This window comes from Bombyx mori, chromosome 6, assembly GCF_030269925.1.
Source record: "Bombyx mori chromosome 6, ASM3026992v2".
NCBI classification, from domain to species: Eukaryota; Metazoa; Arthropoda; class Insecta; order Lepidoptera; family Bombycidae; genus Bombyx; species Bombyx mori.
In genome coordinates this window covers 13490153-13516002 of record NC_085112.1, presented here as the reverse complement: position 1 = coordinate 13516002, position 25850 = coordinate 13490153, and the positions used below count along the sequence as shown (strand labels likewise).

Genomic DNA, 25850 nt, shown 5'->3' with positions numbered 1-25850 from the left:
AGTACGTTAGCCTCCCTGCTCAGGGAATGTTTTTTTTTTTATTGCTTAGATTACTGAACGATCAACCTTATATTAATTTTTAAAGGAGCTCATAGACATCAATAACATAAAGGCTGCCCCCTTCTTGAAACATAAGTTCTAATTCTTATAGTCGGATTTTTTATTAGACGAAGTCAACTGACGTTTACTGTGTTGTCAGTTTTTGATGAAATAAAAATAGTGTTGTGACAAAGTGAACGATTGAAAAAACTCTTGAATTAATGAAATTGCCTGGATTGTCTAGTGAATAGTTGGTGTGCCGAATTGCCAATATCGGGTACGGGGTTCGAATTTTAGGCGTGCTTTGTACATACCAACGAGTTTTCGACGAAATATTATGTTCCTATAGTATCTACCTGTACTGAATACCGAGTGTTTTAAACATTAAGAAAAACATTGCGAGGAAGCTTGTAAGGCTGTCCTATTTCCAATACAGTTGAAATTATACAAAAATAACACAATAGTTGAAATTATAGACTTATAAAATATAACAATTATGGGTAGGTAATGAAAATAAAAATAACTGATTGTAGTTACATACTACTAGTAACATATATTGGAGCACTTTAATACAATTTTATTGTAAAATATAAATAATATTCTTTTATAGTTTGAAATTAATGATTAACTCTTCACACTCATTGCTCATTCATGTGATTGAACGAGAACTGAACGCATCACTATTACTTTAAATATAGCAACATTATTTCACAAAGTGACATTAGCTACTGTCAGCTGGCTTCGTCTAATTAAAAATCCGACTATAGTTCTATTCTTCAATGACTGCCCAAAACCGCAATGCATTACCGATTCACGGCAGAAACAGGAAAAGGCAATAAATATGTGGTGTTACCTACCTGTGTGGGAATGTCATTTCGCTGCAGTTGCGTCACACTATATTGGCAAAATTTCCATATGACTCTACAATTAAGGTTAATTTGCTATTGAATTTTTTTATTTTATTTTGATTGCATAGATGGGTGGACGAGCTCACAGCCCAACTGGTGTTAAATGGTTACTGGAGTCCATAGACATCTACAACGTAAATGCGCCACCCACCTTGAATGATATTTTATTAATATTATCAGGGCCCATAGTCCTAATACTGTTAACAATTTTATTGTAATACGGCTGTCTGTCCCTATAAACTAAAACGTATCACTAATTCACGCAAGAAATAGGCAGTAGGTCGATACTTACTCGTGCGAACTTCCAATTCTCCTTAACTTGTAATTAACAAAAAATATAGATTTTTGTGGTTTTGTTTTCTATTGCACGATGTTCCAATAAATGCTAGTGTAGTAAGGGAAATAAGTATGCAAGAAGTACAAAAGGCTGTACAAGATATGATAAATGGAAAATCTACTGGACCAAATGGTATCTCAATAGAAGTGGGGAAGTTTCTGAAAGCGAGTGGATGAACGTGGCTGATATTATTCTTCAATAAACTGCTCCAAGAAGAGACCATGCCTGATGAGTGGTGGCTCACCCGTACCTATATTTAAGAACAAAGGTGACGTACAGGTATGCAACAATTATAGGGGAATAACGCTCATGTCAAATAGTATGAAAGCTTGGGACAAAGTGATAACGAGAAGAATGAGAGAGAAGAGTGAGGTATCATAGAACCAGTTCGAGTTCATGCCGGGACGCAGTACAACGGACACCATTTTTTCCCTTCGCTAATTGAGCGAAAAATACCGCCGTGCAAGTAAAAATGTGCACATGGTATTTGTTGATTTGGGAAAAGCGTATGATGGGGCTCCCTGTGAAGCTCTGTGCTGGAGCATGAAAGTGAAAGGACTGCCAGGGAAATACCAGCGGCTTGTTCGAACTATTTACGGTAACCCGTTCATACGTAGGCTTCGCAGCTGACGATACTGACGCGATAGGCTTACACCAGGGATCAGCTTTAAGCTCTTACTGTTCATCCTAATAATGGATGCCCTAACATCGGACAAACAGGAACAACACAAATAATATAATAATTATATTACATATAATATTTTTATTTTGCATATGATTGGCATAATTTCATGCCAATTGATTAATGTTTCAAATTAATTAACTTCGTTTCATTTTACTTCATATTATCATTTTTCCTAAAAAAATATAAAGATTAAGCATTATGGTATGATATCTTTGCCTTTCCAGTTGGAAAAATAGAACTAGTACTACTGTCAATTGTCAATTGCACTGTTATCTGTTAATGTCAAATGTAAATAGTTAAGTCGGTTAATCAACGAGAATCCTCTCAAATAAATTAAGTGTTTAATCTATGGAGAATCCTTTGACCGTTATAAAAGACCTTGATTTTTTTTCTTTTTTTGCCAAAATGGGGACATGCACAAATCCAATAAATACGGAAATGGCTTCGAGAAGCTAAAATTCAATTACAGACAATAGTTGTTTAATTTTAAATAATATCTTTAATTTTTGTGTATTAAATAAATAAAAAATATCGCGCCTCGTAAAATAGGGCCAATGTTTACAAAAGAGATTTAATTGTATCCTTAAATGAGTATGTAATAATATTAGAATAATAATGTTATTAAAAAATAAAGAGGATCGAAAATTATGTTTTCATTTTCCAAAGTGATTTTTACGTAAACATGGCAAGGGACGGTGATGTTCCCACGATTTTTAATCCAAAACGCGTACGTGCGCCTTCGGTGATAATAACCAGTGAAGAAGTGGTAGAAAGCGAAAGAAATTGCGTTGATGGAGATAGAGAAAGGCCAAACGGACCGCCGACGCCGCTCAGCCCTCGTGTTCCATTGACGCCACAGGCCTCCGTTTGTTCGGCGCCTCCGCTAACAACTCAACCTTCACTACAACAAGCTTACAGCGAGTCAGCTACTAGTAGTCAAGACGAAGAGCGCCAGCTTCGTGATAAAAAGTGCCCACGTTCGTGTTGCTCCAAGTTTGCTAAAAAAGTATGTTTATTCAGCTTTAAATGATCTGTAATGCTTACCCATGCCTATGACAGTGCTGTTTAACTTAGCTTTCATTTTAAAGATCTACTATGGCATATGTGTGATGCTGACGCTAACTACATCATGGGTGACAACAACACATTGTATCAAACATTTGTACCTAGAGGAATATCCTTATAGTGGCTATTTTTCTACTTATACTACCGAAGCAGCCACAATCGTACTCCATAACAATAGCACAGATAAATTACATAATGTAAGTTTTAAGTAAATAAGAACTTTTTAATAAAAAATAATATATATATTTTTTTTTACTAATAGCATGATACAGAATTACACCTATTAGGTGAGGCAGATGCCTGTCTTCATTATACAGATTAAAATAATTAAGTAAATTGATATGAGTATAGTATTAAAATTGTACAAGATTTGGAATATCTTGAATTAATAGCATTGAATTTATAAAGGCAGACAGGCAGATGAGCTTATTTGTCTTCCTGGTGTTAAGTTGTTCCAAGAGCTCTGAAATATTTCCACCTGCAGGTGAAGTATAAATGGATGTTCATTTATAATGGTGGGCCCTTCCCTACAAACTGGAATACAAGTGGGTTTCAGAATAGATATGCTTAAGATTTTGCATGTCAGTTTACTGTAACAAGTCAGATTCATTGATTGCATTTCTTCAACAGAACCTTTATAAAGCACCATTCTTCACAGCCTGGTTTTGCACAAACTGGTTGATATTTTTCTATCCTCTGTACATCATTGTGATGCTCATACATAATAAATGTAAATCTGCAAATGATGTTGTGTTTGATGCATTCAGCGATTTCAAGGAGAAAGGATTCACTTTTGGTAATCTATGTTATTTATTATTATGGTAGTAATAACAGTTTATTTTAATATTAAAGTGATTGGTGATTTGAATGAAAATTTTATGAAATCAAAGCTAGAAAAAAGTCATTCATGAATTGTTTTTATTCAATATTTGTGTATGGAATTCCATAGGAGTGTTAGGGATGATCATATGGCCATAGTTGAAACAATAGAAAGTTGCAAGTAGAATATAAACCTACAAATTTATAAAGTGATTGGAATTAATTATAAACAATGAAACTAGCCATTATTTTATTACCGCAAAAGTTAGGCTTCAAGCTTTAATACTAACTTCTGTGGAGTGGAGTGAGACAAAACTGAAATAAAAATATAAGGAATGATATCAAAATCGCAGGCCATTTGTGGATACCATGATTCCACTTATTTCTTCTGTGATCCAGTCATATGTACAGCATCCATAGTCCTATCATAGTGAGACTTGAAACTTCATGTCCCAAAATGGTGGCAGAATTCTCATTATGATGTCTTTAGCTCCAGGCACCAATATCCCAGTTGAACTGTGAGCCCGTTTATCTATTCATGCAATAAAGTAGAAAAAGATTTAAAGTAAATCACTGGCAAAAATTATTAACAAGTATTTTTTAGTCACTAACAAAATTAATGTAAACATTAAGAATTGTGAAACTAAATAATCTTCAAAGGTTTTTTTTTTCATAATCATAGCAAGATTTATTAGCCGCTGCGGACTCTTCTGTCTGTTGTGGGTGGTCACCATCTACATGTATACATACTCCCTGAAGATCCTGTTGTCCACTGATGTAGTTGCACTGTTTGCTACCAATGTGTCTTGCATCTATCTGCTGTCCTGGGTGATATTGCATGAGCAGTTTGTCGGTGTCAGGGTAAGTTTATTATTTCATTTTATTACTTTTGTTCTTTAGATCCACTAGTGTATATTATGGCTTTAGGTTTCACTATGTTGTTATTATATCTTTTTAGAATTATATGTAGTTGCTGGTACACATATTAAAAGACTGATAGTTGAGCTGAAATGTGAAAACCTTAATTTTTCATTTGGTAACTTTTCTTTCTTTTGCTTTACCGTCTTCAAATGAGATTTGAGAGGAGAGAAAGTTTAATAGTGATAAGGCGTCTTGTGAACCCTTATGGGTAGGTAGGTAGTAGGTACAAGCACCCTGCTTATTTCTGTGACGAAACTATAATGCGTTTGAGTTTGAACCATACTTTAGAATTGAGATTTAGAACTCACATCTCAAGATAGGTACCCGAATTTACATTGTTGACGTGTCTATGGGCCCCGGTGACCACTTAAGTCTTCGAAGTCTTGTCGAAGCTAATACGAACGAACGAACGCACACACACAAAATATATATACTCTATATTTATTGTCAAACTTTTGTTATTGTTTAAAATCTGTGGTTAAATTGAAAATAAATTAATAATGTTTGTCTTTAATATTATTTATCTATAGTGTAGTTTTGTGGAAATCTATGATTATATTATAGAAGTATAATAGTGTTTGACAATAGAACCATAATAATGTTTATAAATAAAATTTAAATTAATTGAAAATAAATTAATAATGTTTGTCTTTAATATTATTTATCTATAGTGTAGTTTTGTGGAAATCTATGATTATATTATAGAAGTATAATAGTGTTTGACAATAGAACCATAATAATGTTTATAAATAAAATTTAAATTAATTATAGTCGAATTTCGACTACTGCGGGACCACTAGTATACATTGATACACATAATGACACATGCTGTATGTTTAGTGCGAGAGAACCGGCAGCTCAAATCAAAACGTGAATACGAATTAAGTAATTGCCACACATAGAATGATGTTTTTTTTTTATTGCTCAGATGAGTGGACGAGCTCACAGCCCACCTGGTGTCAAGTGGTTACTGGAGCCCATAGACATCTACGACGTAAATGCGCCACCCACCTTGAGATATAAGTTCTAAGGTCTCAAGTATAGTTACGACGGCTGCCTCACCCTTTAAACCGAAACGCATTACTGCTTCACGGCAGAAATAGGCAGGGCTGTGGTACCTACCCGCGCGGACTCACAAAAGATCCTACCACCAGTAAATTAACCAGTAATTACCACCAGTAATTATTGAACACAGATTGTAGCCGCGATACTGTGTGACACCGGTATCGCTCTACTGGCGTACATGGACGGCATCACCGGGAGCTCCACCCTCGGCGGGGTCGTGCTCGCCGCGTGTGCTGCTGCAGGATTCGCCATCTTCAAGGTTCGTATTGAGCTAGCACGCTCCGGACAAGCCGGTCGATAGGACTGATGTCTTTTCGAGTTCTGTCTCAACGCGGTCTGGATGTTTGGTTAAAATAAATAATAGTTTAAATAAAAAGTGTGTGTGTCCGCTCCGACGCACGACTGGAGTTTACTGGATATAAAAAATTAAACGAAACAATACGAGAAATAGTTCTATATTACGACAACACGATACACTACAGATTATTAACAAATTAACGAGACACAAAACAAACGACTAACAAATATATGAAAATACAATAATGAGAGAAACGCGCGATCAGTACGAGGCTTTGTGGCGGACTGCCGGCGCAGCAGCCCGGCGTCACCTGCGATAACGCATTTCGTGTGACATGCGCAATCAGGCGCATAACGCATTTCGTGTGACATGCTAGTACGATTTTGGTCCCCATAATTTTCATACCCCGGGCCTATATATGTAAATCGATTCTAAAGGAGTAAACTCCAAAAAAACTAACAAAATACCCTTTTATATAGAAAATCCAACTAAAAAATTGAAAATAAAATTTGCAAAATTTAGAAAATAAAAAAAGCCTGGGTTCCTTTTCAGAATATTATCAAAATAACCCTTCTACTCATATCTGTTCATAAAATATTTATAACTACTGATGCCATGCACCCCGCCCTTATTTTTACAATAAAATCATTTTTTCTTACACTTTTTAATTCAATTTATTAAAATTTATTTTCTATTTTTTAGTTGGATTTTCTATAGAAGCTATTTTGTTATTTGTTTTAAACTATTATTTATTTTTCATTTTTTAGTTGAATTTCAATTTTTCAAATTATTTTTTTCATTTTTTTTATTAAATATTGGATTGTCATCGGTCCTTAATAAGTATCGCAAATGTCGATTTAATCCGACGTTTTGAAGGCGGTCAAAATCATGTTCAAAGATTCCGTTACATACATACATAAGTCTGAAGCTAATAAAGGCGTGTTAAAAATAGAGGAGCTGCTTAATGGGTTCAACTCTGACACGACCCCAAAGCGTGGGGTGATGTGAATTCTTTATAACAATTACAACCAGTAACCGGATTCTTCGACAAAGCGGCGCATTACGATAACCCTCTGAACGTAACCGCTTTTGACTACATATCTGACTCAGGCGCCGGGACAATACAAACTCGCCCTGAGCACGTCATCGGATCCCCCCGGATGCATCCTAGGTTGTTTTAGGTTCTTAATGCAACAGTCAAGATTCCGACGTGCAATCTAGCCCACAGACTCTGAGTTTCTGCGAAGCACTGCTTTTCTTAGGGCTGGTCTTAAGATACCAACGATTAGGCAGGGAGAAAGGTAACCAGGTTTTTAATAATATACAGTTTAACAATTCTTATTAGAGGAAGAGGTAGACCTAAGAAGAAATGTATGGATTGCGTGAAAGACGATATGTGTAAGAGGGGAGTGAGCGAAGAAATGGTTTATGGTAGAGACTGGGAGAAGGGCAGGAGAATGATGATAAAAGTTTAACTTTTCTGGTACCATTATGTCTATTCCGAATCCAAAACATTTAACTGTAGCCCAGTCTAAGGTTTCATATAGGTTTTTGCATAAATTGACCCGTGTCTACCTGTACGCATTATTTTGTGTCGGTCGATAGATTTTTTTAATTCTCATTTCATTTCTTAAAAATGTTTGCGTGCGTGATAAACCAATGTGCGTGTTACGCTATTGGCGTTTGAAAAACTTGTTTATAGTATCATAGATTTAATTACATTAAGACATGAATACAATATTTATGTTTATATTTTTGCTGAAATGCGATCTGATCAAATACAACATATTACATACGACAGGCTTAAGCTAGTAGATCTCACGTGACTGTCTGTCCTACTAGAAATTACGGGTCCGGTCCCGGGCAACTATCCTCGTTGGGAATAATAAAACTGGGAAACTGGCATAAAATTTAAACTATTGCCATAAAGAAAAAAATAATAATAGTATTTTCTTCTGTTTTCACGGGTAGTATACATTACTTCTTTTTTTTCTCTTTTTTTTTAATGTCTCATAGCGATCTGTTTTTTTATATTCTTTTATATATATTTTTTATATATTTTATGTTTTATATATGTATTATATATCTCTATACATTACTAAAACAACTTTTACGGGTATAATCTCGCCTTTTTTATTGTCTTTACATCATTAATAACGGTTCCGACATTATGTTAAAATATGAAATTATTCGAAACGACGAAAACAATACAAATACAATTTTTTTTAAAAACGCGAGGTTAAACTGCTTCGGACTAATTTGGGACAGATCGACTGGTGATAAGTGTAACACGATAGGTTTAATATTTATTAATTTTTTTTAAACAAGTGTCGCGGGTGGCGTTTCTCTGCGAAGTGAAAAAGCGTATGGCGTAGAACCGCGCCCCCGCGACCCTGTCCTCACCACGGGCCCTGTGCCGCTCCTTTTTTTTATTGTACAGGTTGGACGAGCTCACGTCCCACCTAATGGTAAATGTTTACTGGAGTCCATAGACACCTAAAACGCAAATGCCGCCACCCACCTTGAGATTTGAGTTCTAAGGTCTCAGTATAGTTACAGCGGCTGTCCCACTCTTCAAACCGAAACGCATTACTGCTCCACGGCAGAAATAGGCAGGGTGGTGGTACTTACCCGTGCGACCTCACAAGAGGTCCTACTACCTACGTCGTCGATGTCGGTGCATCGACCAAAACTATATCGTTGTTGTCAAAAAAAAAATCTGCTATGTGCACTTTTTGACTTTTTCGTATAGTTCACAGCCCTATCTACCATACCGTATAAAAAAAACTGTTATGTGTCTATAGCTTTAATATTTATCTATAGCTTTCATTTCATATAGTTCTTAAAAATTCACCTTTATATAAAATTTTATACGAAAGTGTTTTTACTTGTAAATTCAAAATAGAGTTTTTGCACATAGCAGATTTTGGTTTGACAGCGACGTTAAGTAGTTTTAAATCTCATTTAAAAGCATTTCCGGTTCATATCCTTCGACACGCCGTCGTCACATTAAACGTAATTACTGGTGGTAGGAACTTTTGTGAGTTCGCGCGGGTAGGTACCACCACCCTGCCTATTTCTGCCGTGAAGCAGTAATGCGTTTCGGTTTGAAGGGTGGGGCAGCCGTTGTAACTATACTAAGATCTTAGAATTTATATCTCAAGGTGGGTGGCGCATTTACGTTGTAGATGTCTATGGGCTCCAGTAACCACTTAACACCAGGTGGGCTGTGAGCTCGTCCACCAATCTAAGCAATAAAAAAAAACGTTTCCCGCGTAGGTGCTGTTCAGGAAGGTAATGGGCGAAGTGAACAATGGTCAACGTGCGTTGTTCTTCTCGATTCTGGGCATAGTGAACGCCTCGTTGCTGTGGCCCGTGTGCTTAGCCCTCTACCTCACCGGTACGGAGACCTTACCCTCGCATCGGATGCCGTGGATATACCTGCTGGTTGCGAGCTTCGCTTTACTCGGTAAGTTTATGTCGCATTCCTCCTTGCATTGCGTTCCGTAGTGCCGAGTTTCGTGACCTTTACGAAGCACTTTTGTTCGGACTATGCTCTTCCATTCTTTCCTGACCAGTGCAGGGGTTCCCAAAATAATTTTGTGTACTACCCACTTTGAGAATAAATAATACTTAAAAACCACTATAGCGAGAGCTTAGTCGGTGTCTAAGAGTCCTCTTAGATTAAATTACAAGTCGCCTCTCAAGCCTCTACACAACGCCCCTGTTTTTTTCTGGGTCTCTTACCGCCCCCCTTTAGGCCTGCAGCGCCCACAAGAGAGCGTTTTCGCCCACTTTGGGAAAGGCTGGTTTAGTGGATAGCGATATTAATGCTGGAATCTTATGTCGCCTTAATTTGATCGGACCAGCGCACTACCCTCACTTGACCCCTATTTGCTTCCACTTTGTCGGTGATGGATTTTGAGATTGTCAAACTTTTTCCCGTAACTTGACCGAAAAATTCGAAAGTCCTACGTAGAAAGGCGGTGGAGAGTCTTGTGGAGATGCTTAATTCCTCCAGGATTGATGTATTAGGTCCGATGTGCCGATCTATTTATTTATGTCGCATTTAAATAACTCTCCGACAACACTGGCGGGGAAGGGGGTGTGCAATTGTCATTTTCTCATCCTCTACGTCTTTTATAATTTATTTATTTATTTGTAAAAAAATATTTTCTCCGTGAAAGGGCAAATAGTTATTTTTATAATTATTGTAGATATATTTAGGTATTTATGTATATACACGGAAATATATTAAAAGGTGATGGAAAATTTATATGGTTTTTGAGGATATTAAATATTAATTTTATATTTTTTCAGTTTTCCATTTGGTATTCCAGTTCGGAAACATAATAACTTACAATATATTCGTTTCGCTCGCACTCATCACAGCGGTACCTGTCTCGGCGGGTAAGTCTAATATATTGTAGGTTATTAAATTACATTGACTGACTCGGTGATGCAGTGGTTCGGAACTTTGACTGTTGAGCCGAGGCTTCTGGGTTCGATTCCCACTTGGAGCCAAACGTTTTTGCAACGAACAGGTGTCTGATTACTTTGGGTCTGTTTTTTTCTGGTCTGCTTAATGTCTATGGTAGGTATATACATGTAAACGTGTATTATTGTTACGCGTTGGTGTTCGGGATAAATAAATGTTCCACCAAAGTACAACTTAAAACTGTATTTATCACTTAGAACACTCACAGAACACTTTAAAATTCTTAATTCGCTTCTTCCGCTTCCCTTCAGGAGAGCCGAGCTGTTTCGCTTCAAGTAGTTCCAATTACTGTCTACGTGCCATGTCTGCAACGCTTTTATACTCGCTACGACATCCCTAGAATTATCCAGAACATTCCTCACAAGTCGAGTATTTTCGATGTGTGTTTCCGCTATCTGACAATAGATGGCGTTGTGCCTCTCGAGCGTTCTAGGTACTACTAGATCCTTTGATATTCGTTTCGGCTATTTTGCGATAGATGGCGTTACTCTTACCGGCGTAACATTATTAACAAGTATATCAGTCTCCGGTACACTTGGGCTAAGTTCATATGATCGCGCGGTACCGCGCGTCATTGCGCGGTGGTAACGTTCACATGACAGAATGTACGCGCGAGAGTCTGGCATCAACATTGATTGAGAATGGACGTGGAGGAAGCAATTTGCTTATTAATTTTATACAGAAAACTGAGACGTCGGAGAAGAAGACAACACTCTTACTTCTGGTACTCTCTGGTACACTTAGTTCCGTGTCAGACGGCGACACATCGATCTGTTCCATTTTTGTAATACGTTTATTTCGATTTTTATTAACACGAGAATTAAAGGAGCACCTTGCAAAACGTGTGCCTTCTCTTAACACTGACATTGACAAAGGCACAAGCGACGGCGCTATTAACAAGTATACCAGTCACTGGTACACTCAGTTCCGTGTTCTATTCCATTTTTGTAATACGTTTATTTTTATTTTCATTAACAAGAAAGTCGAAGGAGCATTTTGCAAAACATATGCCGTCTTTTAACACTGACATTGACAAGGGCACCAGCCACGGCGTTGTCTCGTTCGAACCTCACCGGGTGCGACGTTCACGTTGTTACTTTCCAGCGCTCGACGTGGTGCTGTACGGGGTCGAGTTCGAAGGTATGAAGCTGGCCGGGATCGTGCTCATCGTTGTGGGCTTCTTCCTCGTCATGCTCCCGGACAACTGGCCCGATTACATCATGAGGCTCTTGAGGTATTACGCGACATTGTACTGGTGGTAGGACCTCTTGTGAGTCCGCGCGGGTAGGTACCACCACCCTGCCTATTTCTGCCGTGAAGCAGTAATGCGTTTCGGTTTGAAGGGTGGGGCAGCCGTTGTTACTATATTGAGACCTTAGAACTTATATCTCATGGTGGGTGGCGCATTTACGTTGTAGCTGTCTATGGGTTCCAGTAACCACTTAACACCAGGTGGGCTGTGAGCTCGTCCACACATGTATGAAAAAAAAAACCATTGTACTTGACTTTTTTGGTGATGAACAGCGCGTGGTCGTATTGAACGTGCGGCTGTATGCTTTTTAAATGTTGCAGTTAAAAAAAGAACAGTTTAGTTGTGAAGTGTCGCTCATTGATATCCGAAGAAGTCCAACGCTTGGGCTCTCGCAGAGCAGATAATGTAGATGTCTATGGACTTCACTGGCTGTCATATCCTTGAAATCGCATACCCGATCCTGTAGGCCGAATGGTAAACAGTCGACGTCGACCAAAGCACGTCATTTCGGATCTCCCCGATCCATTAACGGTGCTTTTAAGCACCACAAGCACCGGTCACCGTACCCATTGAACCCGTCGCTTGCAACGAAGGGCTCGACGAGCGAATTAACCCTTAGACACAGCGCACTGAGTTTCTCGCCGGATCTTCTCAGTGGGTCGCGTTTCCGATCCGGTGGTAGATTCTGCGAAGCACGGCTATTGCTAGGGTCAGTGTTGCAACACTCCAGTTTGAGCCCCCTGATCTCACCTACACACGTTAGGGCGAAGCTAAAATAGCCTCTCAAGGCTATCAGCTTAGGTAGGAAAAAAAAATGTAACGAATAATTTGATGTGATACAGATGGTCCCGGCGGCGCCAGCGCGGAGGAGGCGGCTCGTCCCGCGGGCGCGACGCCACCGACTACCGCACCGGGTACATCCGCTCGCACCTGCGCTCGCCGTCCGGCCGCGTGCGGTGACCGCCCTGCCGCCCCCCGCCCCCGCCCCCGCACCTACCGTCCACGACAGACGTGCGCTTAGAAGGTAGTAGTCGCTAACCAAGATAGTTCAACTCGGGGCGTATGATCTTTTTAATATGTTTATTATAATCGACGCTTGAAAGGCAAACGTGACTAATCGACAATAACTGTTTTGCACATAATAGGCAATAACTATATTCTATGCGCAAAAAAATACATTTCCAGATCTATTAAAACCATTTCAATCCTACAGCTAGATTCGTTAAAATATTATTTTTTTCAGGTATTTCAACTTTAAATTAGTCTACTGTAAAGTTAACGCGTTGTCGCTTAGTCACGTTTGCCTTTCGAGCGTCGATATATACTTCTCCCGTACACAACAACCGGAGCTTCGGCTACTTTAATGTTTTTAACCGCAAGAATTGAAGTTTAGACTTGGTGCACGTTAATGAAGTGAAACTTCTTTTTTGATGTGTAGTGTGATTGTGGTTTTCTTCATTTTTCATCCTTAAATCAAATTGCCCTTGTAATAGGGAATGTTGTGTATAAGAGATGCGACATTTATACGAGTATTATATATATTTTAAATTATAGATAGAAAAATAAATGATAATATTTTAAATACTTCATTAAAATATTGGACGCTACTCGTTGCTAACGCTCGCGCTGTAGCAGGTATACTACGCGCGTGCGTTCGAGTGCCACGCATTCCCTCTCGCTCTGTCTCTTTCTATTCCCCCTCCCCAGGAGCGTTAAACGTTTAACGCAACCTTGTTGGAAGTCGCATTAGAAGTTTCACTTCAAAAAGCAGTGTTTGAAATTTAAAAACTACCAGTGATATTTTCGTAATGCGTAAGTCGATAATAACCTCACTTATGTTTACTCCGAACGTGTACCGGGTACGGGAGAAGCCTTATGCAAACTCTGCGGCAGACATAAAACTGTTTATAATCATTGTCACATCTTTTAAGTTCACTCATAATATCTTGTCGATCAGTTATTAGAAAGAATGGTTAATAAAACGCGATAAACCGTTAATCTTTAGCAACCAGCGTTTCTCTTCTATCTACCGAAGTAATTACGCTGGTTTGTAGGGTAGAATTAATTGAGGCTTTGATCTCATGTAGAAAAGTGGATGGTGGAAAGAAAAGGCACAATAATAGCATAAAGTTAAACGTCGATGTAACATTTAGAATAGCATTCGTAGTGAAAATCGCCGTCGGTGGTGTAGAGTGAGCTGCAGAAGTGCATGGATATCAGAGTTAAGAAAATCGTATGAACCTATAAGTAACGCCATCTATCGACTCTGATAGCTACATTGTACCTACATTCTTAATCTACTAGATGGCGTTGTAATATTTTACAATATCAACAAAAATCGTATTGTTGATTAATTTACACAATTGGTATTTTTTTTAACATCAACTAGAAATTTTCTATAAAAATAATAATACATAATTGTATGTCAGAGTGTTCGAACATAACTGTTTAAGTCACGACTTAAAAAACATGTGTCTCATTTGCTTGTCTATGATCGTATTGTTCAATCGTCGAAATATAACATTACTTTAATGTCATTATTTTTCCACAATGATTGCAGTACAGAGTAAATATAAAAAATAATTAAATGTTATAATAATATCATTTAGACGAAAATTATATTTTGTAGGGTTAATTATAAAATATGACTGTTTAATAAAAAAACTGTTATTAAGCTTAATAAAAACAATTACAATTAATACCGGGTCGTTGTCTACTACGCGTGTAGGAATTAAAACACCAACGCCATCTAGTTTATTTTTATTGAAATGAGGTGTGGAATTATCTTAAAATAAAAATTAAGGTATCAATGCAATTCTGTAGCTGACCGTATGTAATAATAGCGAACAGGAAGTTGTGGAGCGGAATAACAATAAAAATATTTAAAATTAAAAAATATTTTTCCGTATTGTGTACTTAGACTTGAAAATGTATAAGTCATGACAGCGAGGTTCCCCTGTCTATTTCTTCTTGAAAATTTCATGTTTCATAAGTAATTCATAATGATACTTCTTCTATTTCACCTTTATTCTTCTTAATAAATCTATCTCACGCTATATTCATTAATACGATTTCTCCTGTATAGATAATGTGATTTTTCACTAATAAGTATTAATAATATTAGTGTAAGTTAGGAAGTTAAAACGGACTGAAGTTTAAGTATTGCCGTTTTTTTTCGAGATTATGTATTAAATTTTTGAACATATGTTGAATGTTTAAACATGTTATATCGGTTGTTTGAATAAAATGTCAGTCTTGAGAATCAATGACATCAACCCAACGGCTTTATATATTTTGTGAATTAATATTACTTACTAAACGACGATTACATTAAATTAACAGCTGATAGTGAATTGATATTATTTTAAATCATATTTATTAGTACTACTAATTGATGTATAATCGATTAAAATGGCAATACTTGTTTGATTTCATGTCGTAATACCATACCAGTGACCTCAATATATTAATAAAGGTATGAAATTCATCTACAGACCGACTACTGCGGCTGAAGTATTTGGTACTTATTCAAATGTATGATGTTTCATTGTTAGATATTAATATGAAAGCTCATACATTTCAAACTTTTACAATATAAAAAAGGGTCATGTTTTGTTAAACGATCTAGTCGAATCTTAGTCAGGGTAAGTAACATTAACATCTCAATTATGACGTCATTAATCGATTCGATAATCGATATGTTTCTCTAGCGAACATCTCTAGTTCGTTTTCTACTCTCTACTATTTAGCAAGCTTTCTAGACTATAATCTTGCTCAGTTTTGACTAATATCAATTATTACAGATCAAACCCCATATATAATATTTAATAATCCATTGGAATGCCGTGGGTAATTATAAATTCACAAATAGTTGATTAAAACGATTGTAATGTGTCGTATGTTTTAGAAATTAATTTTACGATAACGTATGATTGTTGAAGTTATTACATAAGTTGTCCATGGCTATAGACGGTCAGATAGACAGCCTGTGCCAATCAGCAAAAAAAAAAATGTTGCCAGTTATAAAAAAACGACAAGACTAAGAGTGGGGTTTGATCGCTAATTTTTACGTAAGTATTAAGACCGCCCCAATGTATTGATTAAGTTTTTTCTTTAAATAGTGTAGCACTTTCTTGATACCTATTGTCAGATAGATATAAGCGAACCCAACGTAGTGTAGTTGTTTAGACAATTGTCATGGCAGATCCGTATTCGGATGCTTTATTTAAATCATGTAATTTGTTGAATGTGTTATTTATATTATTCGTTCACGTTTTATTGTTGTTTTTTTGATAAATTCTATCAACAAGCTCACTTCAATGTTTTCGATTATACTTTCTGTTAACGTAATTAAAGTTTCATATTGAAAGTTATCATACTGAAAGTTTTTTAAACTGTGGCCTTGATTTTCAATCATTGCTGTGTTAATAATTTGGAAGTTTATGAAATCATTCTCGAGTTACAGGTGTTTGTAATGTTTCAATGAATCTAACTAAGATTATTATTCTGTAATAGTCTTTGGCAATAATATTAAAGGAAAGGCGGCACCAAACATTTTATTAGAAATAAAATCAATAGATAAAAATCATGCACGATTTTCTAAACTTTCTAAGACGTAATACGTGAACGAAGAATCTTACATTCTCTTATAATATAATATATATCTTGAGGTGTGAAAGATTATTTGGTTTTAAGCGATATTTACCTTTGTAATTAAAGGTGCGTTTATTTTGTTATTAACATCAACAGTTCTATGTTTTTAATTGAACTTCAATTAAGTTTACTCCATTGAACAGTTGAAGAAGTTTTTTTGTTATGAGCTTCTAATCTGTGATGAGCCATTCGAGGTTTTGAGGAACGTTGCAAGGTACGTCGCGATATACAGGGTGATTTTTTAAGAGTTACGTTTTTCAGGTTGGCAGCACTGGTTAATGGCGCCCAAACGTCATCTGTCAAAGTGAAAAAATTTCAGTCACTATACTCTGCCATTTCATTATGGAAAGACTAACAAACGAGCAACGATTGGAAATTGTTGAAATTTATTATTAAAATTCGTGCTCTGTGATATATGTGCATCGTTTGTAACGATCATAATTTAAAAAAAACTACGCTTCATAAATCACACATTACCTTGACTTGACAGTTCATTTACTCCACTCCGGTGAGGAAAATTGAAATCAAGGGGCGTTTGGGTGGAGGTTATTTTTTCGATCAAGCATACCAAAACGCGCGTTGGAGGTTGAGTCGAGTCGAGTTAAACTCGTGTGATATGAGGATTAAACTCTAAATAGTTCTCATGTAAAGTTGCAAAAATGTCGCTTAAACCTAATAGTCTTTCACCTCTCAATATATAAACGAAGACGTTAACCATTCCAATGGTTTGTTTGTAGTTACGTGCCTTTACAATGTTAATGTATTAGACGTTGTTCGGTAATTTATTGTTATTCGTTGATAGTTCTGAAACGTGTGTTGGACTAAGTTTTTTCTACTCAATTTCGGCTGGGAAATGTACACTTCGTTTTAATTTGACGTTCTCAAGGATTATGAAAACAGTACAGTAGGTAATAAATTAATTGGCTGGTTTAATCTGATACAAAGCAGCAGTTTGTTCCATCGTCAAGTGCCACGTGGCCACGACGACCGTAGGAGGCGTAGGAGGTTAGCCTCCTGCTCCCAAAAAAAGGGAATTTGCTATGCAATGTGAAACATATCGCAAGGCAATAAAATTTATAAAGATAGTAATCATATAGTCTGTGCAGTCGGTACAGATTAGACCGAATTCAAAATGGCGCTCAATCAAAAAGAGACATAAACAAATATAAATTAGATTTCGGTTAAATTATTATTTCGGCAAGCGCATACTGTGCGTATGATTAAAAAAAATGTAAAACATATAATAATCATAAATACCTATCATATAACATTTTCTACACGAGCAAGTAACGAAAATAGAGATTGCACAGCTTTTCAGGAAATATTTGGTGCTGGCCACATTTAATAGAGATGCGAATTTTACATCCATTTATTATGAAATATAATAAAATACAATCAATTATATTTTTTTCACAGTAATCGAACCCAAACAACTCATACAAGTTAAATAATGAAGTCAAATGGAATCCAGTATAAACATTCATAATTTAGAACGAAGTGTACATAACCCAAAGCGGAATCAAAATGATACTATAACGGACTCAATGTCATTTTAGTGATAGATGTTTTGTCACTAAATATTAATTTATCGTCTAGTCACTTTGTAATCTCAATATTTTTATTAAATAAAAAACAATAAATGTATGACAAATGTAATTTAGAAAGGATAAAAAAAAATCGTGTATTTTTTTTTGTTACTAAACATTTATTGTTCGTTTAATTGTAACGTTTTTAAAGACTGAATTAAATGAAAGTGTTGAGTAAATATTCAATTACAGTCATTGATAGTGGTTAGTTGTGATTTATAGATTTGTGTAGCAGGTTAGCGCTGACGTCACCTGTTCGGAACGGTTAGAGAGCGATGGATAGTAATTCCATTTTCCATTGGTTTATCATGAGTCTTATTTATAGTTTAGGGTTAGCCCAGTTGTTGTAAATGAAAGTCGTTATTAACTCACGCACTTGTATATTTACAGAATATACAGTAGGTACATACAGTTTTATTATAGCTATCTAAGTGGAACTGTGTTCGCCTGGACTGTCGTCAACAATGCGTGGAATGGTGAAGATGACACCTTGCATTACGTAGCCAGGTAACACGCCACGTACGTTATTAAGGATGTGTGTATGACCCTACATATAGTATTTGAAGAATTCTACCGGCGTTGATTTCTTTCGTTTTGAAATACACAAATTTTTGAATAACTGCGTTCGTGATTGCAGATTGTGGTTTAATTTGTTCGAATTTGTAAATCATTGCTTATTGGTGGTAGAGTGCCTTTGGAGACCGCACGGGTAGGTATCATCGTCTCGCCTATTTCTGCCGTGAAACAGTATTGACTTTCGGTTTGAAGGGTGGAGCAGCCGTTGTACTATACTGAGAACTTAGTACTCATATTATCTCAAGGTGGGTGATGGCATTTACGTTGTAGATGTCTATGGGCTCCGGTAACCACTTAACACCAGGTGGGCTGTTAAGTGTCAACGCAGTTAACGCATTACTGCTTCACGGCAGAAATATGCAGGGTGGTGGTGCCTACCCGCGCGGACTCACAAGAGGTCCTACTACCAATAAGATGAAAGCATCGCATATATTTAGTATTCCGTTCCGCACAGGCTGTCGTTCAGCCCTAGTTTCACTCAACGTCTAGCGATTAGTTCACGGGTACGTTTAGAAGTAATCTAGAATTCGAGTGTATGTGATTACGTGTACCTAATTTATATTAATCGAGTGTAGCGAACACAAATGACACCTTGAACCCCTGTGATTCGTTTTGTTAATTACGTAGATTTAATTGTTGGTCATTGTATTAAATATTTGAAATAAATTTGCGTTTTATTTTTTAAAGTTCTAAAAGTTTGAAAAGTGTGGTTTTTTTATTTATTAAAATAAATATTAATGCAGATACTTTCGGCATTAAGTATATATTAATAAAAATTATCATGAAGGACTTTGATGTAAAGATTATTTTAATGAAAATATCCTGAATTATGAGAAAAGAAAAAAAATGCAATAACAAAATATAATTTTCATTTTATTAATACTTTTTTTGGTATTTTATGAAAAAGATATTGAATAAAATGATTGTCTACATTGTTAGCTTTACAAATGACACCTCATTCGTCTTCCTAAGACGTCTACATCGATAGCAATGATTAAATCAGTGCAGGCGCCTGAGCTGCAAAGTAGAAAAAAAAACAAAATGGCTGCCATTCTAGTATGGAGGGGCCAAGGGAAAATTGGGATAGTGATTTGTCGATAAAAATCCCCATAATTTACCCCCTTAAGCCTCCGAAACTGGTGCACGGACACATTGTATAATGTTATCAGGTAATTTGGAGAATTAACAGAACAAGTAACATAGAAGTGATTTATTTTTAAAATTTAACTTAGTACATCTGCACAGATGTACTGGGAGTTATCGTCAGTTGCTGGCGGAGACCCGGTCCCACCGCCAGATGGTGCCGTCGTCGCAACACGTCAGTAGGATCTTGCCGTTGCGTGAGAGAGTTACCTGGAAATGGAAAATAATAAATAAATAACTGGGAACAAATTTAGGCAGTCATCGGACACCAATTTAGGATTTCCTGTGTTATGAGATTACCAGAGATTGATAAACAGGCTGGTACCAATTTTTCTAAAGAAATGTATGTACTTGAAAAAAGTTTACGATTGACTTCCACGGTGAAGGAATAACATCGTGTAGTAAAAATCAGACCCGCATAATTATAATTTGCGTAATTACTGATTTGTCTGGGTGTTGATTATGTATTTAACTATATACATATTTAAACGTCATAACTAATTTTTTTTATGGTTTAGATGGGTGGACGAGTTCATGGCCCACCTGGTGTTAGGTGGTTACCGGAGGTCATAGAAACCTACAACGTAAATGCTGCGACCGACCTTGAGATATAAGCTCTAAGGTCTCAGTATAGTTACAATGGCTGCCCCACTCGTCAAACCGAAACGCATTACTGCTTCACGGTAGAAATAGAGTGGTGGTACTCACCCGCGCGGACTCACTAGAGGTCCTACCACCAGTAATTACGCAAATAAAAAATTTAGGGGGTTGGATTTTTATTACACGATGTTATTCCTTCATCGTGGAAGTCAATTGTGAACATTTGTTAAGTACCTACGTATTTCATTAGAAAAATTGGTACTTGCCTGCGGGATTCAAACACAGTTACATCGCTAGATACGAACGCAGCGGACGTCTTATCCTTTAGGCCACGACGACTCACAAAGTAAAACAGCGTGCCCCTCACCTGTCTGACCGCAGCAACGCATCTCGGATGCACGAGCTGCGAGACTCGGGAGCCTCCAGCCACGTTCCCCAGTTCCCACACCATGGTCTTACCGCACTGATTACCTAGAGCTATCACCTGTAATCAAATACATTGATGATTTCATTATTAATGTTCGTAAAAAATTGCCTTTTCTCTCCTACCTATTTGCTGATAGCCGAAGGGGCTATTCTAACTATGCTCGGACTGGTAGATGAGCTCTTGGGCTTTGCCTTTTTCATTTTATTGCTTAGCTGGGTGGACGAGCTCACAGCCCACCTGGTGTTAAGTAGTTACTGGAGCCTATAGACATCTACAACGTAAATGCGCCTGGGTTCTAAGGTCTCAGTATAGTTACAATGGCTGCCCCACCCTTCAAATCGGGACGCATTACTGCTTCACGGTAGAAAGCGTTCGAACATTGTTGCATTCCAAGATACGAATGCACCGGACGTCTTATCCTTTAGGCCACAACTTCAAACCTGACGACGACTTCCTGAGAGAATATGCTAACAATTAACCCTAGCAAGTGTAGTGCTTCACAGAATCTACCCCCAGATCGCTAAGCCTGCTGCTAGTGTTAGAGCTGAAGGCGTGTAGTACTGAGTTTAATGGATCTGATGGATCCGTAAGGACTTGTCTAAGACGTTGACGGTGACTGGCTACGAAGTTGAAATGACATGTCATGTTCAAGGCGTTTTATTTATTACATTGTTTTTTTTTTTTATGATTGAAGGATTACTGGTGGCCCGGAGGTCTTTCCAGTTTCACCAGGACAGGTGGGCGAGCAAAGGCTCAGCCAGGAGGGGTGGGATTTGCTAACAGCTACCCGAGCGCCTCCGAAGGAGACCTAACAGCTCAAGAGTAGCTGCTTCGCGAATCGTGAATCTACTACCGGATCGGAATCGCGACCCGCTGAGAAGATCCGGCGAGCAACTCAGCGAGCTGATTCATGGGTTAGGTTGCACGGCGAACTCTTTGTCGAGTTCGACGAGTATGGTGATTACATTGTTATATTTAGGTTTAAAGTATTAATTGGGGCAATGAATTTATTCAATTGTAAGATTCAACTCCATAAAATAACAGAGAAAGAGAAAAATATTATTTTCTAAAATATCCAAACGCAATCTACTAGAGAATGTGCTTACCCTTTGACTATAGTCAACAGCGAATCGTATAAACCATATTTCACACTCTTTGTAGTCGAAGCGATGCACCATGGTGACGGAGTTGTCCCCGGGCCGCAGCTCCGTGTCCTCAAGTCGGCCCGGCTTCCAGCAGATTATAGCGTTTTCACACGACTGGAGAAACGCTTAGATTAATTTCCTGCTATGGTGAATATTTTCAAAATAAGTAACATACATTTTTCTTTTCGTAGGTCTGTGGTGTACCTCACTCAGTAACTATGGAATGAATTTCGATATTTATTTATTTATTTTAGTCATTTCGGTTATCAAAAGTTAAATGACAAGCCAAGTAAGTCGCCTTCATGTAAAATACATCAGGATATTTTCATTATATTCGTTTGCCTACTACTACAAGGGTAATATTTCAAAAAAATAATAATAATAAGGACATTTTAAGCATGATGTGATGATAATATTTATGATGAATATGATGATAATAATATTCTGGATCGCCCTAAAGTTGTTATAATTATGTTAAAGTTAGATATAATGTGCATTTCCGATCATCATTGAAGTCCACGTGAATGAATCTACTTTCCATAATGAAGTGATTAAAATGCTACACCATAAATTTTATACCTATAAATTTTATATTTTAGCAGAATTTTTGATTAAAAATTTTACTTACTTTAGAAAGAATTAGATCTCCCATCCACCTGACGCAGTCAACGTAATTCCTATGTATATCTCTAGTTGAAAAATCAGGAAAATGTTCCTTCAAGGAATTGAAGGGACGTAGCGCTCTGTGCGGATTGAAATTATAGCTCTGTTTGATGGCCTCATTCATCGAGGGCTTGTCCAACCTCCACAGTTTCAGGGAGTGGTCCATCCCGCAGGACATTATCCTTTCTCCTTTTAGATCGAAGTCAGCGCTGAGCACTTCGTCTCTGTGGCCCTCGACCCCGCCGAAGATGGCTATGCAAACGTCAGTCATAATGTTCCAAAGCCGCAGAGCGTGGTCCTTGCTGGCCGACAGAAGTAGATTCGGGTCTCGAGGATGGAACTTAACCTCGTTGATGGCGTGTCCGTGCCCCACGTAGTGTTTGATGCACGTCTGCGTGGCGGGGTGGAAGATACGGATGATACCGCGTGACCCGGCGACGGCTAGGAGCGGAAGCATCGTGTCTTCTTCGTAAGACCAAGCGCATGTGTAAAATGTTTCATCAACCTGTTTAAAATGGATTATTTTTGTCACTATTAAAAGAGATTTCCTTTTGAGAACAACAGTCAACAGTCAGTTACTGAAAACAGCAAACAGTAATTGAAGAAAAACAAATTAGTTGTCCTGTAAAATCGGTTTACGGATGATAGTTTTGTGTGATAAAGTCACTAGCAGAACTACTCGAACTGCTAGCTCTGACGACACATGAGAAGAGAGATAAATGTGTCACAAGCCAAAACTTCCGATCGTGCCTTTCTATCGCTTGTTCCGCGCTCTTGCTAGCACGATCAGGCTCAGACGGAACGTGAAACTTTTTCGTGCGCGCAGCTGGTGAACATCCATTTATAAGACGTTACCATGTCAAAATCACTTTGTGGACCACACAAATCCGACAGATACTAGTTGACACAAATTGCTTGCAGGTACATCAGGAATTATAAGAAATTCCACTTGAGAATTAAATTAAAGTACTTTAAAAGCTAATACCAATGTTATTATTTACATGTTTTAAAGATAGTGGATAAATATAATCAATCAATCAATATAACCATAATATTTCCATTTTCTCCATCTCTGAAATACAGAAAACTGAGTGAATGTCAGACTGACAAGTTGTAAGTAGCCAAATGTGAAAGTTAAAAGAGACCTGAAAAATATTACTAGACATTGAAAATACAAGTTCCTGATTTTTGTACTCACATCAGGATCAGCATAGCACTGCAAGAATTTGAAGCCTCCAGATTCAGGGCACTCATATATTGAGACTCTGTTACTACCGACTACTGCAAATACTGATGGTTCTCCTTCACCGAGATGATGATTGAACTGGCATCCAAATAGTGGTTGACCATGATCTTCTTTAGCACTGCAACTTTAGGAAAAAATATACACAAACTTAAACACTTTATTAATCGAGGGTGGTTCAGCTTCTACCCAATGAAGACTGGTTTAATTGCGCTTGCATTTTATTATAATTCATCACGATATATGGAAGCTAGTCTATGGCTGGGTAGATGCACAAGCTCACTTCCCAGTTGGTTTTAAATTTTCACTGTAGTCTATATTCTGCCTGGATCTGGAGTTTGAACACAACAATGTAAATGCTATCTTGCATCTTGATACATGAAGTTGAAGTCTTGGATAGTACAATGACTGTCATGACCTTCAACCAGGAATCCATAATTGCATTGGAGCTAAAACAAGCACAGTGGTACCTATATGCTTACACATCCTATGATCAGTGAACCTGGCTGTCTTATACTAACATCCATAGCTGCACACCTACCTTGATTCTGATGAATCATTCTAAACAACAAAATTCAATGTTAAACTGCAATCTTGCCTTAAAGTTGATAGCATAGTCACTTTATGCTCTACTAGCCAGGACACTATTTAACTGAGACAAGAGTCTGATAATATATTGTCATTAAAAAAAGATCAAACCTAGTTATAAAATTTATTTAAATTTACAACATTTTATTCCTATAACATGTTCTCCCCAAAAAAAATCAGAATTTGATAATGAAAGACTCCCATCTTGCCAATGTTTCATCATCTGCTAGAAAAAATACAAAACACTATTTATTTACTTGAACTTGTATGGAGGTTTAACTGGCTTAGTGGTTTTCTTTTTGCCGCGACGACGTTTTTTCACTCTTGAGTTGGTAGGAGTCTCACTACGGGACGTATTGTCTGTGTTTGAAGTACTATCAACACTTGAAGTGTCATCCTGAATAATAAAAATCAAATATTGTGATTTCTGATTGATGTGTTGTTCGGGTATAATATAACTATTGGTATTGGCAGCTATTAATTTTTAGACCTCATGAGCACCGAAGGTTTACCTTTACAATGTAGTAAGGTACTCATGAGGAATGTAATTAGAAAATATATATTTCTATAATACCGCTAATAAAATAACTTACAGCTTCATTTTCAGAAAAATTCATGTTTATTTTTGGTGTAAACAGTAGTGCAATAACTGGCGATACAACTTGTTTATTTCACTGAATGTTTCATTCAAGAGACAATGTCCATAAATACAATTGATAGGTAAACATTTAGAGAAAACGACACGCGTCAATTTTAGGGAAAAACTAAAAAATCAATCAATCAATTGTTGAATAAAATATTAAAGAAGTATGAAAGTATTTTAAAAATTTAAAAATATGAAACAACCGAAATAAAACTTGGTAAAGCAGAGATGTCAAAGTCAAAGCAAAGTAGGCCCAAGTTGCCTGTGACAAGGTGTCAAATTTTGGCGGTAAAATCTTTTTTGTTTAATTTTTCATTAGATAGACACAGGGAGCATAACCCAGACAACCAAATCCTTTCTAGTAAAAACTAACATTTGTTTTATGAAAAGTGAAAGTGAAATGGAACAAATGACATGGAATGGAATTATCTATGGTGAGAAAACATGTTCATGATGTACACAGAAAGAAATTATAATATTGGTATTAGTGGTTAAATTAATGATTTTTTTATGTACAAAGTTATTTTTTATGTATTAATGTATAAAGTCTCGGATAGTAAAATATCAACTATTTTCTTCAAAACCATCTTCAAAAACTTCAAATGATACTTTGTGAAAATTCTAGTCATAAACCGTCTGTTTTAGTTTGACATTTGGCAAATTAAAAAACAAAACTGATGAAAAAAAAAACGAGTA

At 36.9% G+C, this 25850-nt stretch overlaps 2 protein-coding genes across 2 annotated transcripts; one reads left to right on the top strand and one right to left on the bottom strand.

The window, feature by feature from the left end:
- The first annotated feature begins 2256 nt into the window (after nucleotides 1–2256).
- LOC101746697 (solute carrier family 35 member F3) lies at nucleotides 2257–19368 on the top strand. The gene is made up of 9 exons (XM_021346198.3): nucleotides 2257–2975; nucleotides 3058–3231; nucleotides 3665–3830; nucleotides 4536–4714; nucleotides 5970–6098; nucleotides 9417–9606; nucleotides 10458–10547; nucleotides 11740–11869; nucleotides 12730–19368. The coding sequence occupies exons 1-9, from the start codon at nucleotides 2652–2654 to the stop codon at nucleotides 12845–12847; spliced, it is 1500 nt and encodes a 499-aa protein (XP_021201873.2). The 5' UTR covers nucleotides 2257–2651; the 3' UTR covers nucleotides 12848–19368.
- Nucleotides 19369–19965: 597 nt separating this feature from the next.
- On the bottom strand, nucleotides 19966–25128 carry ESC (extra sex combs). Its single transcript, NM_001201437.1, has 7 exons — nucleotides 25105–25128; nucleotides 24769–24908; nucleotides 23879–24050; nucleotides 22646–23185; nucleotides 21979–22131; nucleotides 20813–20929; nucleotides 19966–20055 (listed from the first exon to the last, which is right to left on the bottom strand). The coding sequence occupies exons 1-7, from the start codon at nucleotides 25126–25128 to the stop codon at nucleotides 19966–19968; spliced, it is 1236 nt and encodes a 411-aa protein (NP_001188366.1).
- Between the last annotated feature and the right edge of the window lie 722 nt (nucleotides 25129–25850).

What these genes read in the sequence shown, in the direction of transcription:
- LOC101746697 (XM_021346198.3), top strand. Translation starts at nt 2,652, where the DNA reads ATGGCAAGGGACGGTGATGTTCCCACGATTTTTAATCCAAAACGCGTA. An exon ending in GCACAGATAAATTACATAAT is followed by an intron (nt 3,232 to 3,664) that starts GTAAGTTTTAAG and finishes TTTCTTCAACAG; the next exon opens with AACCTTTATAAAGCACCATT. An exon ending in CAGGATTCGCCATCTTCAAG is followed by an intron (nt 6,099 to 9,416) that starts GTTCGTATTGAG and finishes TTTCCCGCGTAG; the next exon opens with GTGCTGTTCAGGAAGGTAAT.
- ESC (NM_001201437.1), bottom strand. Translation starts at nt 25,128, where the DNA reads ATGAATTTTTCTGAAAATGAAGCT. An exon ending in AAACCTCCATACAAGTTCAA is followed by an intron (nt 24,051 to 24,768) that starts GTAAATAAATAG and finishes TTTTTCCTAAAG; the next exon opens with TTGCAGTGCTAAAGAAGATC. An exon ending in GAGATCTAATTCTTTCTAAA is followed by an intron (nt 22,132 to 22,645) that starts GTAAGTAAAATT and finishes GCGTTTCTCCAG; the next exon opens with TCGTGTGAAAACGCTATAAT.